Consider the following 14,114-nt stretch of genomic DNA (forward strand, 5'->3'; position numbering starts at 1 on the left):
TTGATATTTTGTAATTTGGCTACAAGAAAAACTCAATTGTACCAGATGATAAATCATCTCAATTGTATACAATTGAATACAAACTTGGTTTGTTTTTTTTTCTTTCGAATGTTTAATTTTTTTTTTAATGCTTAAGATTTCCAGAAAGAGTCACTTTGATTGTTCCAACAAACACAGAAATGTTTCACCTTCCTGTGTGAGAAGGCCTTATTGGCCTCATTGGCATAACTTCCCTAAGTTATTATGTTTGCTTTAATTCCTTGATTGTGTGCTGCCAATTAATGTCAATGTAATTTTTCGATATGAACAAATGCAGATTCAATAAATCTGCCCCGTATAATTAACAAGAGTTATTAAGTCACTGTACTGATACACCCAACTGTTAAATAGATAACTAAATTCAAAATCTACAAACTGCATTGCCAATCAAAAGAAGGGTACTTAATTTAGAGCAGTAATTCAACCATTAATGCAAATAGTGTAAGATGCATGAAGGACAGAAGAGAGAGAATGGCATCTAATGTCAAGTATAAAAGTTAACACTGGTGATGTGCATCTTTTCACATTGACATAACTCTTTTCATTTACAATGATATTGATAACAAATTCTCAATAACATTCTAGATTAAAACCATTTGCAAAATAGATTTGGTTCATATTGATGCTATATCTCAACATTTACATAATTTAAGGCATCTGCACATTTATGTTTTAAATGTATGCAATTGAACAGGGAACTGATAACAAGGCCAAGTTTATTATCCATCCCTAAGTGCCCCCTCACAGCTTTTTTTCTTTCTTAGGAAGAGTTTTCAGGATATCACTCCAGCTGAGATGTTTCTATAAGATCGTATGTGATTTGGTGGAAATCATGAAGGAGCTAAAATCTGTCTACTGACCCTAATTTGTCTTGTTGTGCGCTTGGAAAATCCTTGTTAAGACTTCCTAAATTGCTGTAGGATTTCGAATTGATGGCAAATACAACAACCTCAATGCATCTGTGGTGGAGGATGTTTATATTTAAAATAATGGGTTAGGCATTTTGTTGCATGGTTATAGCTTCAAGAACGGTGGGGCTGAACTCATCAAGGCAATTAGAGAGCATGCCATCACTCAGTACAATGTATTTTATCCCTTCGCTTGCATTATGCAGACAGTGCAAGAGCTGTGACAAGTCAAAAGATTCCACAGTGGTCTGTGCCACTGAATATGAAGTTTCTATTTAATGTCAGAACTCATGATGTCGGTGGAAGGAGACGAATGACAGTAAGAGAGACACAGGAGTCTGCAGGTGTGGAATCATGTGCAAAAAAAGTGCTGGAGGAAGTCAGGACAGACAGCATATATGAAGAGAAATGGATTGGCAATGTTTTGACCTGACCAACTAAGTTCCTTCAGCACATTTTGCTAATTATAGTAATGTTAATGAATATTGAGAGGTGTTTTATTTCTCTTTCTGGAGGTGAGATTTCCCTGGCAATTGTCCTTTATCAGCCCATTGCAGAGCAAGCAGCATAAAGATGCACTTTTTTTTAAAAACTATATTCAGTGCATTCAGCCCTTTGTTGATTAAAAAAATTAGCCAGCTGGAATTGGCTCCATTAGCTTCTATGATAATGAGTGCCTCAAGATAGAGACAAGATGAATCATTCAGCATTTCCTATCGAAAGCAAATGCAAAAGCCACATTGTTTATACTTTCTTGCTCAGTTCATGAATGGGATGTGCATGGCAGATTTAGTTTAGTTTATTATCATATGCAAGAAGGTGCAATGCAATGTCTTGTTCACACAATGCTAAGAGTAAACAGTATACATAATGACCGACTGAGTTCTGCTGGCCAGTTATACTAACTGACTGAGTTCTGCTGGCCAGGGAAACTAGAAGTCAGTTACAGATGGAGGCCCCTAAAGCCAAGGCCTAGAAGTTTAGAGATAAGCTTATTTGGTTTTATGGTTCAATGCTGAGCTGTACTCCTTAAATAACATCCTGACATAAGAGTTCTTATTGCCAAAGTGATCCAGAGCTAAATGCAATGCAAAGTAATGGAATCCTATGTAGACCTATTTTCCTATTCCTCCTGTTTAATTGATAACTACTATTGTCAACTGCAATCCTGCCATACCAGAGCTTTGATCTTAACCTTTGGTTTTGGTGTGGCTTTTGTCAGTTGAATGCATACTGCTTCTGCTACTTAAAATCCACTCAGTGCTATGATTTAGCTTTCAACATTTGGCACCATATTTTTAGGTGCATTTTGTGCTACCTTTGGTGTGCATTTATAATCCTGATTGAAGGAGGATTAGTTCCTTGGCTCGATAGTAAAATGCATACACAAATAGTTAGAACTTGTTAATCTGACCACAACCTTTCATAAAGCCTAAGAAAAAGTTTATTCATATCAGCAATATGGAAACCGTGTTACTGGTCTACATAGCTGGAAGCCAAGTTCAAAACAGCAAACCAGGCAATAAATGCTGTTGGCAGCAGCTATTCATTTGCTGCCAATGGAATTTTTATTTTAAAAGGTTTACAATGGCTCTGTCTGCCAAATGCATAAAACATTATTTAGGCCACAGCTATAGTACTAAGTGCAGTCTGGTCATTGGATTACAGGAAGTGTGCAATGACACTGAGGGGGGGTTGCCAGGGGGTGGGAATCAGGGGAGCTTTTAAAACATGTTGTCAAAGCTGGAGTAATTTTGTTACAAGGAAAGAAGGGCTTGAGTTAGATCACTTTGGAATAGAGAAGGCTGAGGGGAAATTAGACTGACAGTCAATAAATAGTCAATGAAGATTTATGCTCAAGAGTAAACTCAGGAAAGTTATGAATTTCTATGTTTGTTACCCAGTCTTGGAGTCTGGAAGTGTGGTAAAGGCACACTTAAAAATAATTACATAAATGAGCAGGATGTCCCATGATCTACAAATCAACAACTGGATAGTGAGATTTGGCTGAATAGGGCTTATTCAGCTGGCTTGGTCATGACTGGCCAAATGGCCTCCTGGGTTGGAAATTTTGAAGACAATAGTGGCACTCTCTGGCACTCTCTTTTCTAAGACAGTGGCACTCTTATTGAAAACATACTTTTGAGAAACAGATTATACCAATTTTTTTCTCATTTTATAAAACATGTGGTCAGAACACTGTCATATATGTACTCAGATTACACCGATTGTCTTTCATCCGCAGAATGACTTGCAGCAGTTTATTAACCTTATCAACTCCCTGTACGTATTCCTAATATGCACACAAATATACAATATCCTAAATATATACGAATTGAGATTTTATAGACTACAAGAGACTATTATCCAAGGGTAGCTGTAAACTTTAATGGTCAATGTAAAAAAAAGCAAGATTTCATCTGAAATAGCTACATGAAATGGCAGTCAGTTATTGGAAAAGTACTGATGCTTGCTAAACCTTAAAAATATCAGTTTAGGTAGCTGGTTCAACAGTGCACAAGCAATGTGCAAGGAGGAATTGCAGATGCTGGTTTAAAAAGAGGATAGACACAAAAAGCTGGAGTAGCTCAGCGGGACAGGCAGCATCCCTGGAAATAAGGAATGGGTGATGTTTCGGGTTGAGACCCTTCTTCAGACTGGCAAATGCACAAGCAATTTTTAAGTACTTTCCTTTCCAGAAAGGAAAGAAAAATGCAAACTAGTTGGAAATGTAAGCATTTCTCTCCAATACCTAAGTTGATAGAGAGGGAACTGAATCTCAGAAAATAGCCTCAAAAACTTTTATTGGAACTCAAATATTCTCCTGATTTCACCTTCTATCACAGTTTGCTATAGGGTACATTAGGGTTGCAAGGAGGTCAAAACTGTCAAGACGCCTTGAACTGTGCAATCATGACTTGATGCTTCCATGTAGAGATTTGTAAGCACGGGTGAAAATTTATAAATGGGAGCTCGTATAATAAAGCAAATACAGGAATGATGGATGAATAGTACATGTTAGGACATAGTCAGCAGTGCTTTGGCTCCTTATGAGAAAGCTTTATCTTTACAATGACTCAGGAGAGCAGGAGGAAAACTCGACACAATATGGCCAGCAGTTAGTTTGCAGTATAATTATATACAGCACCATTAAAACATCTGACATTGTATCTTTTAATAATAGTCTACCCCAGTTAATTTTAATTGGTTTGAATATTTCATATTTGGATATTGAAAATGTGTCAACTAATGAACTGTTAGATAAAAGATTTAAGATAGTAGGCAAGCTGGATATGGTGCAAATCGGTTATGATCTAAGTGAAGAGGTGTGAGGGACTAAATGTCAGAGCATCATAGAAACATAGAAAATAGGTGCAGGACTAGGCCATTCGGCCCTTCGAGCCTGCAGCACCATTCAATATGATCATGGCTGATCATCCAACTCAGTATCCTGTACCAACCTTCTCTCCTTACCCCCTGATCCCTTCAGCCACAAGGGCCACATCTAACTTCCTCTTAAATATAGCCAATGAACTGGCCTCATGTAGAACAAGAGTGCACTCTGGGGTTGCCATTCCATCATGAGAAGTATCTATTGACAGGATAAATGTTACATTGACATGGTGGAAAATTTGTAATGTAGGTTTGCAGAAATAGAATCCCGGCTTTGTCTTTACATTCAGCACAATATTTGTTATCCACAGAAATTACACAATAATTTATGGAAATTTTTGTAAAAGCAAAAGACTATATCCCGAATTAAATCACTCATTTATGCACACACAATAAGCATTTTTTTTTTATTGAAGCATCTACCTTAGAAGGCTTCTGCTCACTTTTTTGCAAACTGTACCTTTTAAACGCTTCCCCTTGATTCCTCTCACACTCGCCAGCCTGCAGTAGGCTATGGACGGCCGGATCTCGCAGTTTCTCTTCATATCCTTGGACCAGGCTGCTGTTGCGAATCTGAGAAACGAGGCTCCGAATGAAGTTGCTAACGCAGAGCGTGTCTGCATCCTGGGCTTTACAGAAGTGAAAGGCGAGTGTCTGACGATGCAATCCCCGTTGAACCAGCTGCGGACAGGTGGGCCAAACCAACTCAGTGCACAGTGCCGTCTTCCCACTTCCAGGTCCCCCGACCACCAAAATACCCCCGATTCCTCCGATGTGCTTTCCGGAGGATCCAGTATTTCCGCTGGAATTAGAGGTCCCAAATGTTTTTTCATTGTTCTTTTCTTGAAGACAATGCTGGAATTTATGGAAAACCCACTCCCGGCAGAAAAATCGTTTTCCTTGCAATAAACTCTGAGACATTTTGTGTGTGCAGAGCCGATTTTCCTTCGGTGCGGCGTTTACAGTTGGCTCATTGCATATTGCATGGGAGATTTAATATCAAAACAGACACAAGATTTAACTAAAAAAAAAAAGAATTGCAGCTAATATTTCCTGCAGTCAAACACCTGCAGCGAAAGTTGAGCCATTTCCCTCTTTCTCCGGCTACTCTTTGTTGGTTAAACAGTGACAAATCCAGTAAATGTGTTCACAATGTTACCCATTAGCCACATCGTAACGAGAGGACGCTGGATGCAATACCCAACCATTTGCACGCTATTTTCAATCTGCCCGGTGGCTTCCTTCAGTTTTATTCTTCCACCGATCTCAAAATAATCAATATCCTCGATGCTCTCTTCATCGCTGTCTTCATCGTAGTTCCATGCGGATTATTTCATTCGCAGACCGGTCCCAATTGTCCGCGATCTCTCGGTGCCTTCCACATCGTAAACTCTGCACAACAAAGATTCTTCGAGAGGAAGGCGAACAGTTTCCAGCGGGTGCAAGGCTCTGGTCTTCCCCCCACTCAGTGAGAGCCTTCCACTTCAAATGCTCGCCGTCCTTTGGCTTGTTCGACCCAGGCAGGCAAAGCCACTCCACCAAAGTCTCAAAACATTACTGGGCAGTCTTGTCCTGGGTTAACCTCGCCCCTGCTCGCGGTCCCAACGCCGGACTGATCTCAATCGTCAGCTCCTGATCCCGTTTCCACTGTGTGTGTGTGTCCCGGTTGATCCCAAATCCTCCCTGCTGATCCCAACCCCCCTTCCCTGCTCCAAACACCGGGGCAGATCTCGACCTCCTTGCCCAGCCCAGCCCAGCCCAGCTGATCCCGGTCCCTCCCTCCCTGTTTCCCCGGCTGCTCCCGTCCCGATCCCTCGGCTCCACTCCCAGTGCCAGGAAATCCTATCGCTTTCTCCTTCAGACTCGGTCTCTTTCTCTCTCTCTGTGTGTGTGCTCGCTGGAGCCTAATTGGAGGCAGTCCCACCCCGGGCGGAGAGTTCTGCCCCTGTGTAGGGAGGGAGGGAGGGAGGTGGGTGCAGCGGCTGCTGCCTGTTGGCGGTTCCTCGCCTCCTGCCGGCGGCGGCTCGCGCTCGCTCTCGATCTTTCTCTCCGTCTCTCGCCCGCCCGCTCGCTCCCGTGCGCGTGCGCGTCGGCTCAGCTCGGGGACGGCCGTTACTCCCCGAGGCTGCTCGAGCTCGAGCTCCCAACCGTAACCAACCGCCCCTCGCTCAGTCCACCCGACCCCCTCTCTGGGAGTTGTAGTATATTGACCCCCGCGCAGACACCCCACTCAAGCGCAATGAGCCAGTCCCACCGGACTACAAACCCCAGGATGCACCGCGCGGCACATGCGCAGATGTCGCCCTTGCAGCGAGACGTTCTTTTCGGGAGGCGGTAAGGAAACTAGTACAAGATACAAGATAGTTTTAATTGTCACGTGTGCCTAATGGCACAGTGAAATGAATTTCCATACAGCCATACATTAAAAATCAACAGGACACAACACACTATAGAGTTGACATAAAACATCCCCCCCCCCCCCACACAGCAGAATCAAAGTTCCCCACTGTGTGTGTGGGAAGGCACCAAAGTCAACTTTCTTCTAGTTGATTGGACATGGAGTTAATGAAGGCTGTCGTGCTTGGAGATGCGCGTCCCATGAAACACTACTTAGTATTAGTCTGAAGAAGGGTTTCGGCCCGAAACGTTGCCTATTTCCTTCGCTCCATAGATGCTGCTGCACCCGCTGAGTTTCTCCAGCTTTTTTGTGTAACCTTCGATTCTCCAGCATCTGCAGTTCCCTCTTAAACACTACTTAGTATTATTTGTGTTTGAAATTCACAGTTCAATATCTGTTCTGCAGAGTTTTGGTGGCCACAATGCAGGAAGGAAACAGAAACTAGGTGCAGGAGGAGGACATTCGGCCCTTCGAGCCTGCACCATTCGCCATTCAATGTAATCATGGCTGATCATCCAACTCAGTATCCCATACCTGCCTTCTCTCCATACCCCCTGATCCCCTTAGCCACAAGGGCCACATCTACCTCCCTCTTAAATATAGCCAATGAACTGTGGCCTCAACTACCTCCTGTGTCAGAGAATTCCACAGATTCACCACTCTCTGTGTGAAAAATGTTTTCCTCATCTCGGTCCTAAAAGATTTCCCCCTTATCCTTAAACTGTGACCCCTTGTTCTGGACTTCCCCAACATCGGGAGCAATCTTCCTGCATCTAGCCTGTCCAACCCCTTAAGAATTTTGTAAGTTTCTATAAGATCCCCCTTTAATCTTCAGATTCAGATTCAGATTCAATTTTAATTGTCATTGTCATTGTCAGTGTACAGTACAGAGACAACGAAATGCATTTAAAAGATAGTGTTACATTGGCCGGGAATCGAACCCGGGCCTCCCGCGTGGCAGGCGAGAATTCTACCACTGAACCACCAATGCAGCTGTTCTAAATTCTAGCGAGTACAAACCGAGTCTATCCAGTCTTTCTTCGTATGAAAGTCCTGAGGTGGTGTTACTATAGAGAGGTGTTACTATAGAGAGGGTGCAACAGAGGACCTCCTGGTTTAGAGGGCTGAGGTTACAAGGAGAGACTGGATAGCGTGGGGTTCTTTCCCACTGAAGTTTGGGATTCATACAATTCTGTGGGGGCATATGTAGGATAAATTAATTATTCTTCCCAGAACAGAGGAGTCTAGAACTAGAGAGCACAAGTTACAAGGTGAGGATAAATTTGAAAGGGGATCTGAAAGGAGCAACGTCTTACACACAAGATCTGGTGAACATTTGGAATATGCTGCCAGAGGAGGCAGTAGAGGCAGATACAATTAAATATTTTTAAAAGGCACTTGGGGAAGTATTTGGATAGGAAAGAAAAAGAGGAACACTGGACTAACATGGGGAAGTGGGATTACTGTAGATAGATAGGTTACTGTAGATTTGCATTGATGATGTGAGCCTTAAGAGCTTCTATGTTGAACATTATGCAATTCTATGAATACAATTACAGTTGTGACTCGATAAATTGAAATATAAAGTTTCCAGAATGAGGGGCCAAAGAAGCAGTATTCAGAATTGTAGAACAGTTGTGGCACAGAAAGAATGCATTCTTTCACGTGCATCCATCCTGTCCATAAGAGTCAAACCAACGAGCTCCATTCTCGTGTTCAAGTTTTGGGAAACGACGGGCAGGGTGTGAGGTTATTTTAACCTCACACCCTGCCACAGTTTAAGAATAAGGAGTAAGCCATTTAGAACGGAGACGAGGAAACACTTTTTCTCACAGAGAGTGGTGAGTGTGGAATTCTCTGCCTCAGAGGGCGGTGGAGACAGGTTCTCTGGATGCTTTCAAGAGAGAGCTAGATAGGGCTCTTAATAATAGTGAAGTCAGGGGATATGGGGGAAGGCATGAACGGGGAACTGATTGTGGATGATCACATTGAATGGCGGTGCTGGCTCGAAGGACCAAATGGCCTGCTCCTGCACCTATTGTCTATTGTCTATTGTTAATGCTCCAGAAAGATTTGAGTCATGTTCTGATCTCAATTATGTTTGAGGAAGGAATGAAGTATGTGCTGCAGAGGAACTTTGCCAGTGATTTTTTTGGCAGGAACCTCTACCTCCAGTCATCATTCAGCTTCATTAATGTTAAGTATGCAGAATAACTTTGAACAGCCAGTGAGTTTCACACAATTAGGATAAATTAAATAAAGTTTGGCAAATAGAAACCACCTCAATTTAAGTTTGAGCAGATATGTAATATGATTTTAGGAACAACAACTGGAATTATATGGTATGTTTAATAAATGAAAATGTGATCAGATTCTTCACAGCAGCATTATAACCTGCAGATTAGTCAGTTAGAAAAGAGAAAGGGGGTTACCAACACCTGCAAAAGAGAGAAAAGATTATGATTAAGAAGTGGAGATGAGGACAGGTTATGAAATAAGTCCATGGTTTTTAAAGATTAGGGTTTTTAAAGACTAGATGTGAGTCAATGGACTTCAATGATAAGACAAAGAAAGCTGACAATGTACAGCCTGTTGGAGAAGAGTAGTTTTCAGAAGGGGAGTTGGCTGATGAAAATTAAAGATTAAGAGGTATATGACTGAAAATCAGACCTATGATTGGAAGCCAAAATAGGTGTGAGTGATGGTAAATGAAGGTGCAAGATCCAGTTCCTCTTCTTTCGTGTCCTTGTGCTATATAGTGGCTCGCCACTGCTGTACACATCTTTGCGCTATTGGAGTATTAAGTGAAAGGTCTGCAGTGGTACATGGATTATCCAGCAATGGGCATTGCAGTAGGTGTTGCATTGTCTGGGTCTGTGTGCCACAGTCACAGGTTGTTGTACCCTCCATGTAGCCCCATTTGTGCATTGTCACCCTTGACCGCCCGATCCCGGTTCGCAGTCGGTTGAGACGTCTCCAGCCGGTGTTCATCAGCACCTGGTGGTAAGCGCTGGTGTGTGCCCATCTTGGTGGAAATAGGGACAGTGGCTAGTCTGTTCTTCCACATCTGGAGGCAAGCTTCAGTCGGTGTTGTTTCCAATGGGATGACGCTGGTTAGGAGGCCCTTACAGGATTTTAACTGCCTAGGAGGGGGCACAATCAGTGCAGCATCCAATTTGAAGTTTCCATGTTTCTTGTGATCTTAGGAGCAATGAAATGTATTAAATAATGTTCTCATTCGGTCTACAATATTTATATATCAGCATATCTGTTTTACAGGGTTGTTGCTGGTGGCTTAATTTGCATTTGGGGAGAAAAAAAATCAAAAACCAGTACATTACAGTGCAGCATGGAACACCACAAACGTCCTTTTTTAAGTATTTGGTTGATATTAATTATTTATATTAATTTATTTTGTTATTAGTTATTGTATATTTATTTGTGTGTTATTGTATTAATGGATCTGAAAAGCTGTAGCAAGTAAAAATATAATTGTTATGTTGCCAATACATATAATAATATAACTATTATAATAAGGCCTGGCATCATTCTGAAGAAGGGTCTCAACCTGAAACGTCATCCATTCCTTCTCTCCCGTGATGCTGCCTGTACCACTGGGTTACTCCAGCATCTTGTGTTTACCTTCGATTAAAACCATCATCTGCAGTTCTTTCCTACACATATAACAATTAAACACTTTTGACTCTCTTGACCATGATTAAACAGCAGCGTATTTCTATACATGGCCCATGTGTAAGGCAAAACCTAATATGAATGTCATCACCAAAATAAAACAATATAATACGTTCCCTTAATGTAGGAGACGCCACAAAACAATAGATGAGATAAAAGAATTGAGATGCCCTGCAGAGGGTATGGAAAACAGGAAAAAAAGTATAAGCCAGTAGTGACTACAAAGCTTAAGGTTTAAAACCCTGAAGATTGGTGTAGGGAAACGCCAGCCAAGCTTACCACAGACTGCCAGGGCAGAGATGATGGCCAAGCGAGCATGATGCAATTCAAGTGTATCCAGCAGATGGGGTGTGTCAATGAAATAATGCTATGTGAAGAGTATTAGCTGACATATATGTGGACAGCAAAGGAAAGCACGTGTCACTGAAGCCTCATTATACAAAACTATTTATTTTCAGTTTTCAGAATTCTTCACGTTAATAATGATTATAACAATGGTAGCTACTATAGATGAGCGTTATGTGCTGTGAAAGCCCGTTGTGCTCTTATTGTTTCCAGCCCCACTGGCATATGATTTTGATTTTCATTCTGATTCTTATCCAACTTGTATTTGATTGCCAACAATATTTAAGAAGTCTGAGTAGGCAATGCTTTGAGATCACATTGCTTTTGACAGTGAAATACTTTATCCTTGCATCGCAGAAGGGAGGTGTTATTGGAATACTTTAGATGATTTGACAATGGGGGAAGTGATTATGCCAAAACAGCATTTAAAAATATTTTCACATTTTAGACAACCACTATAAAATGATTTTTTTTTTCTTACAATAGTAGATAAGGTTTGGAAATGGGCTTCTGGGAAAAAAATGTAAGTTTTGCATTTGAATTATAAATTTGTATATATATCTACCAATGAAGGAATGCAATCTCATTTAAATATTAAGTGTATTATAGAGATCAACATGTATAAAAGCCCAAAACATAAAATCTGTCATGAGTTCTGGAAGTCACGGTCACTGGCCAGAAATTAAGATATCAAATAGTGGACATTAGCATAAAACTATCTAGTACTTGAAAGATGCAATAACTATTACTTCTTGTGTCGTGATGTTCAATAATTAATTATAATTGTATAAATTAGATAAGCTTTTCGACTCTTAGAATTACCATCACACATTATACGAACAGACTAAAAATGGAAATGCATTCTGGATGAGTTAATTCAGATTGCCAGTTTCATACAAAAATCATCCAAACCCAGTTATCTTATTCAGTGATGCAAATGTTCATGTATTTATGAAGAATAAAGTAGTAGGAAATGGTTCAATTTCCATTACAAATGAAAAGAAATGACCTTCTTCTTGCGTATGGTGTGCACAGCCTAAAGTTGTAGGACAACTTGTTCTAATTGATCTTATTTGATTGTGCACGCCAGGTTGATTGCATTCCTTGAAACAGGGAGGACTACGTGAAGGTTGCAATCTCCCACCCCAAAAGAAATGACCTGAACAACTATTACTTAGTATTTACGTTAAGGAAAAGTGCTGTAGAGTTGCCCAAATATTCACATCTTTTTCCATCACAGTTCTAAATGGCTAAATCAGTGTCCTGTAACTACCTATTCCTTTTGGCATCTACCTTGTCCATTCTCTCTTGTGGAATCTTAAATATTTCAATTAGATAATTTCTTCAAAGTTCTAGCTTGAGCAAGCCAATTCTCATTTCCCATTCCTCGCTGTCCATTCCAGGATTCAATCTAGTGAATCAATGCTGCAATGCTTCCAGGATGAGCATGTTTTTTTATTTTGAAAATGTATTGACATGAATTGTTAATAAAATTATGCAAAGCATATATAGGGTAGACAGTCGGTATCTTTTTCTTAGGATCAAAAAATCAAATATTAGAGGGCACAGCTTTAAGGTGGGAGGGGCAAAATTTAAAAGATGTGTGGGGCACATTTTTTTAAACAGAAGGTAGTGGGTGCCTGGAATATGCTGCTGGGGTGGTGATTGAAGCAGATATGTTAATGGTATTTAAAAGAGTTTTGGATAGGCATAAGGATTATGCACGGAATGGAGGGATGTGGGTTATGTGCCAGCAGGTAAATAATGGTCTTGACATCATGTTCAGCACAGACATTGTCAGCTGAATGGCCTGTTCTTGTTTTGTACTGTTTTATGCTAAGTATATCTCCACGCACCCTATATTTTGAACATTTTCAGCAGTTTCTTAACTTCAAATGTCCATTGCTTCCTAAACCTTGTAAAGAGTGCAAATACACAATTTCCCTTCCTAATTGCATGCTGTGTCTGCGTTAAATTTCTGCACTCCATGAACTAGCTTAGTCAGGTCCCACTACATCAATGTTTAATAGTATGTCACAATTTAAACATGTCATAAATTAAGCACGTGGACTCCATTCAGTTCATTCCAGGCACAGGCTACTCCACCGTGGAAAGCATCTACACAAGGCACTGTCTCAAAAAGGTTCTTTCACCATGGATCCCCATCATCTGGACGATGCCTTCTTGCTGCTCCCATCGGGCCGGAGATACAGAAGCCCGAAGTTACACAAAACCAGGTTCAGGAACAGCTACTTACCTCAGGGCTGCCAACTCTCATGCTTTGAGCGTGAGAATCATGCCCTCAAGCAAACTCTCACGCTGATCAGAAATTTTTCACGCTCTGTGGTGAGAAATTCTGTGATCAACGAAAATTTCAAAACTCGGATAAACTGCATGGTCCGCGGGTGTTGGATAGCCGGGGCTGAGGGAGGGATGGGAGCAGAACCAGCGCCGGGAACAGATGCGGGGAGCCGGGACTGGCGAATGTTTGCCGGGCAGTCGAGTGTTTGCGGGGCTGGCAAGTCGCCCGCAACAGCTCCGGCCATCGAGCAGCTTCAGTGTGAGTGTCCCGGGCCGTCGGAAGCGTTGCGCCGCTGCCGCGAGAGTCTTTGTGCCGAAGGGGCAGATTATCAAAGGGAGGTAGAGGAGAGAGCGGGGAAGGAGACAGGGTGGAGAGAGAGAGGGGGGGGGGGGGGAGAGGGAGAGAGGGGGGAGAGACAGAGGGGGCGTGAATGGAGTGAGAGAAGGGGGGGGGGGTAGGGAGAGAGGGGTGGTAAAAGCAAGAGGGGGAAGGAGAGAAACGGGGAAAGAGAGAGATGGGGGGCAAAGAGAAAGAGTCGCTATGCTCCCTCGGGCTTGGTCTCTCGCAATTTCTCACTCCCAATTCTCACCCAATGTTGGCAGCCCTATACCTACAAATATCAGGTTCTTGGTAGTCGCACAACCATAATCCTATCTCAATAATGAAACACCTGGCTATCTCTTGCATTACCATGGACCTGTTTTTTTCTAATTGTGTTCTTTTTTGCAGTCTTTTTACTTTTGCAGAATTTTAGGTGCAATTTGTGCTTGTTTGAGTCCATGTGCTTGTGAAGCATTTGCAAGCATGGTTTTCATTGTACCTGTATTTCACCGAACTTGTGTATATGACTGTACATGATTGTATGCTTTCATTCTTACCAAACCAAGTAACCTCTCAGTGTCCCAAATTTTGCTTCAGTTAATGTCATTAGATGAAATAGGCAAGGAAACCTCCAACCATGGATAATACCTCCTCACCTACTGAATTAGTATTCTTCCAAGACAAACACCTATTTTTTTTTTAAATTTCAAAATAA

The 14,114-nt window shown here is 41.7% G+C and overlaps 1 protein-coding gene and 1 non-coding gene across 2 annotated transcripts in view; both read right to left on the reverse strand.

Annotated features, from left to right (window-relative positions):
* The window catches only part of ankrd50 (ankyrin repeat domain 50), an 84,812-nt gene extending 78,442 nt beyond the window's left edge, over positions 1–6,370 (reverse strand). Inside the window, exon 1 of the mRNA XM_055647457.1 lies at positions 4,801–6,370. Within this exon, the coding sequence (XP_055503432.1) occupies positions 4,801–5,261 (461 nt within the window). The 5' untranslated portion in view covers positions 5,262–6,370. The remainder of the gene's footprint in view (positions 1–4,800) is intronic.
* A 1,288-nt stretch (positions 6,371–7,658) lies between these two features.
* Positions 7,659–7,729, reverse strand: trnag-gcc (transfer RNA glycine (anticodon GCC)). The gene has a single exon. It is a non-coding gene; the product is annotated as a tRNA-Gly (tRNA).
* Between the last annotated feature and the right edge of the window lie 6,385 nt (positions 7,730–14,114).

The sequence above is a fragment of the Leucoraja erinacea genome, chromosome 1 (genome assembly GCF_028641065.1).
Source record: "Leucoraja erinacea ecotype New England chromosome 1, Leri_hhj_1, whole genome shotgun sequence".
Lineage (NCBI taxonomy): Eukaryota > Metazoa > Chordata > Chondrichthyes > Rajiformes > Rajidae > Leucoraja > Leucoraja erinaceus.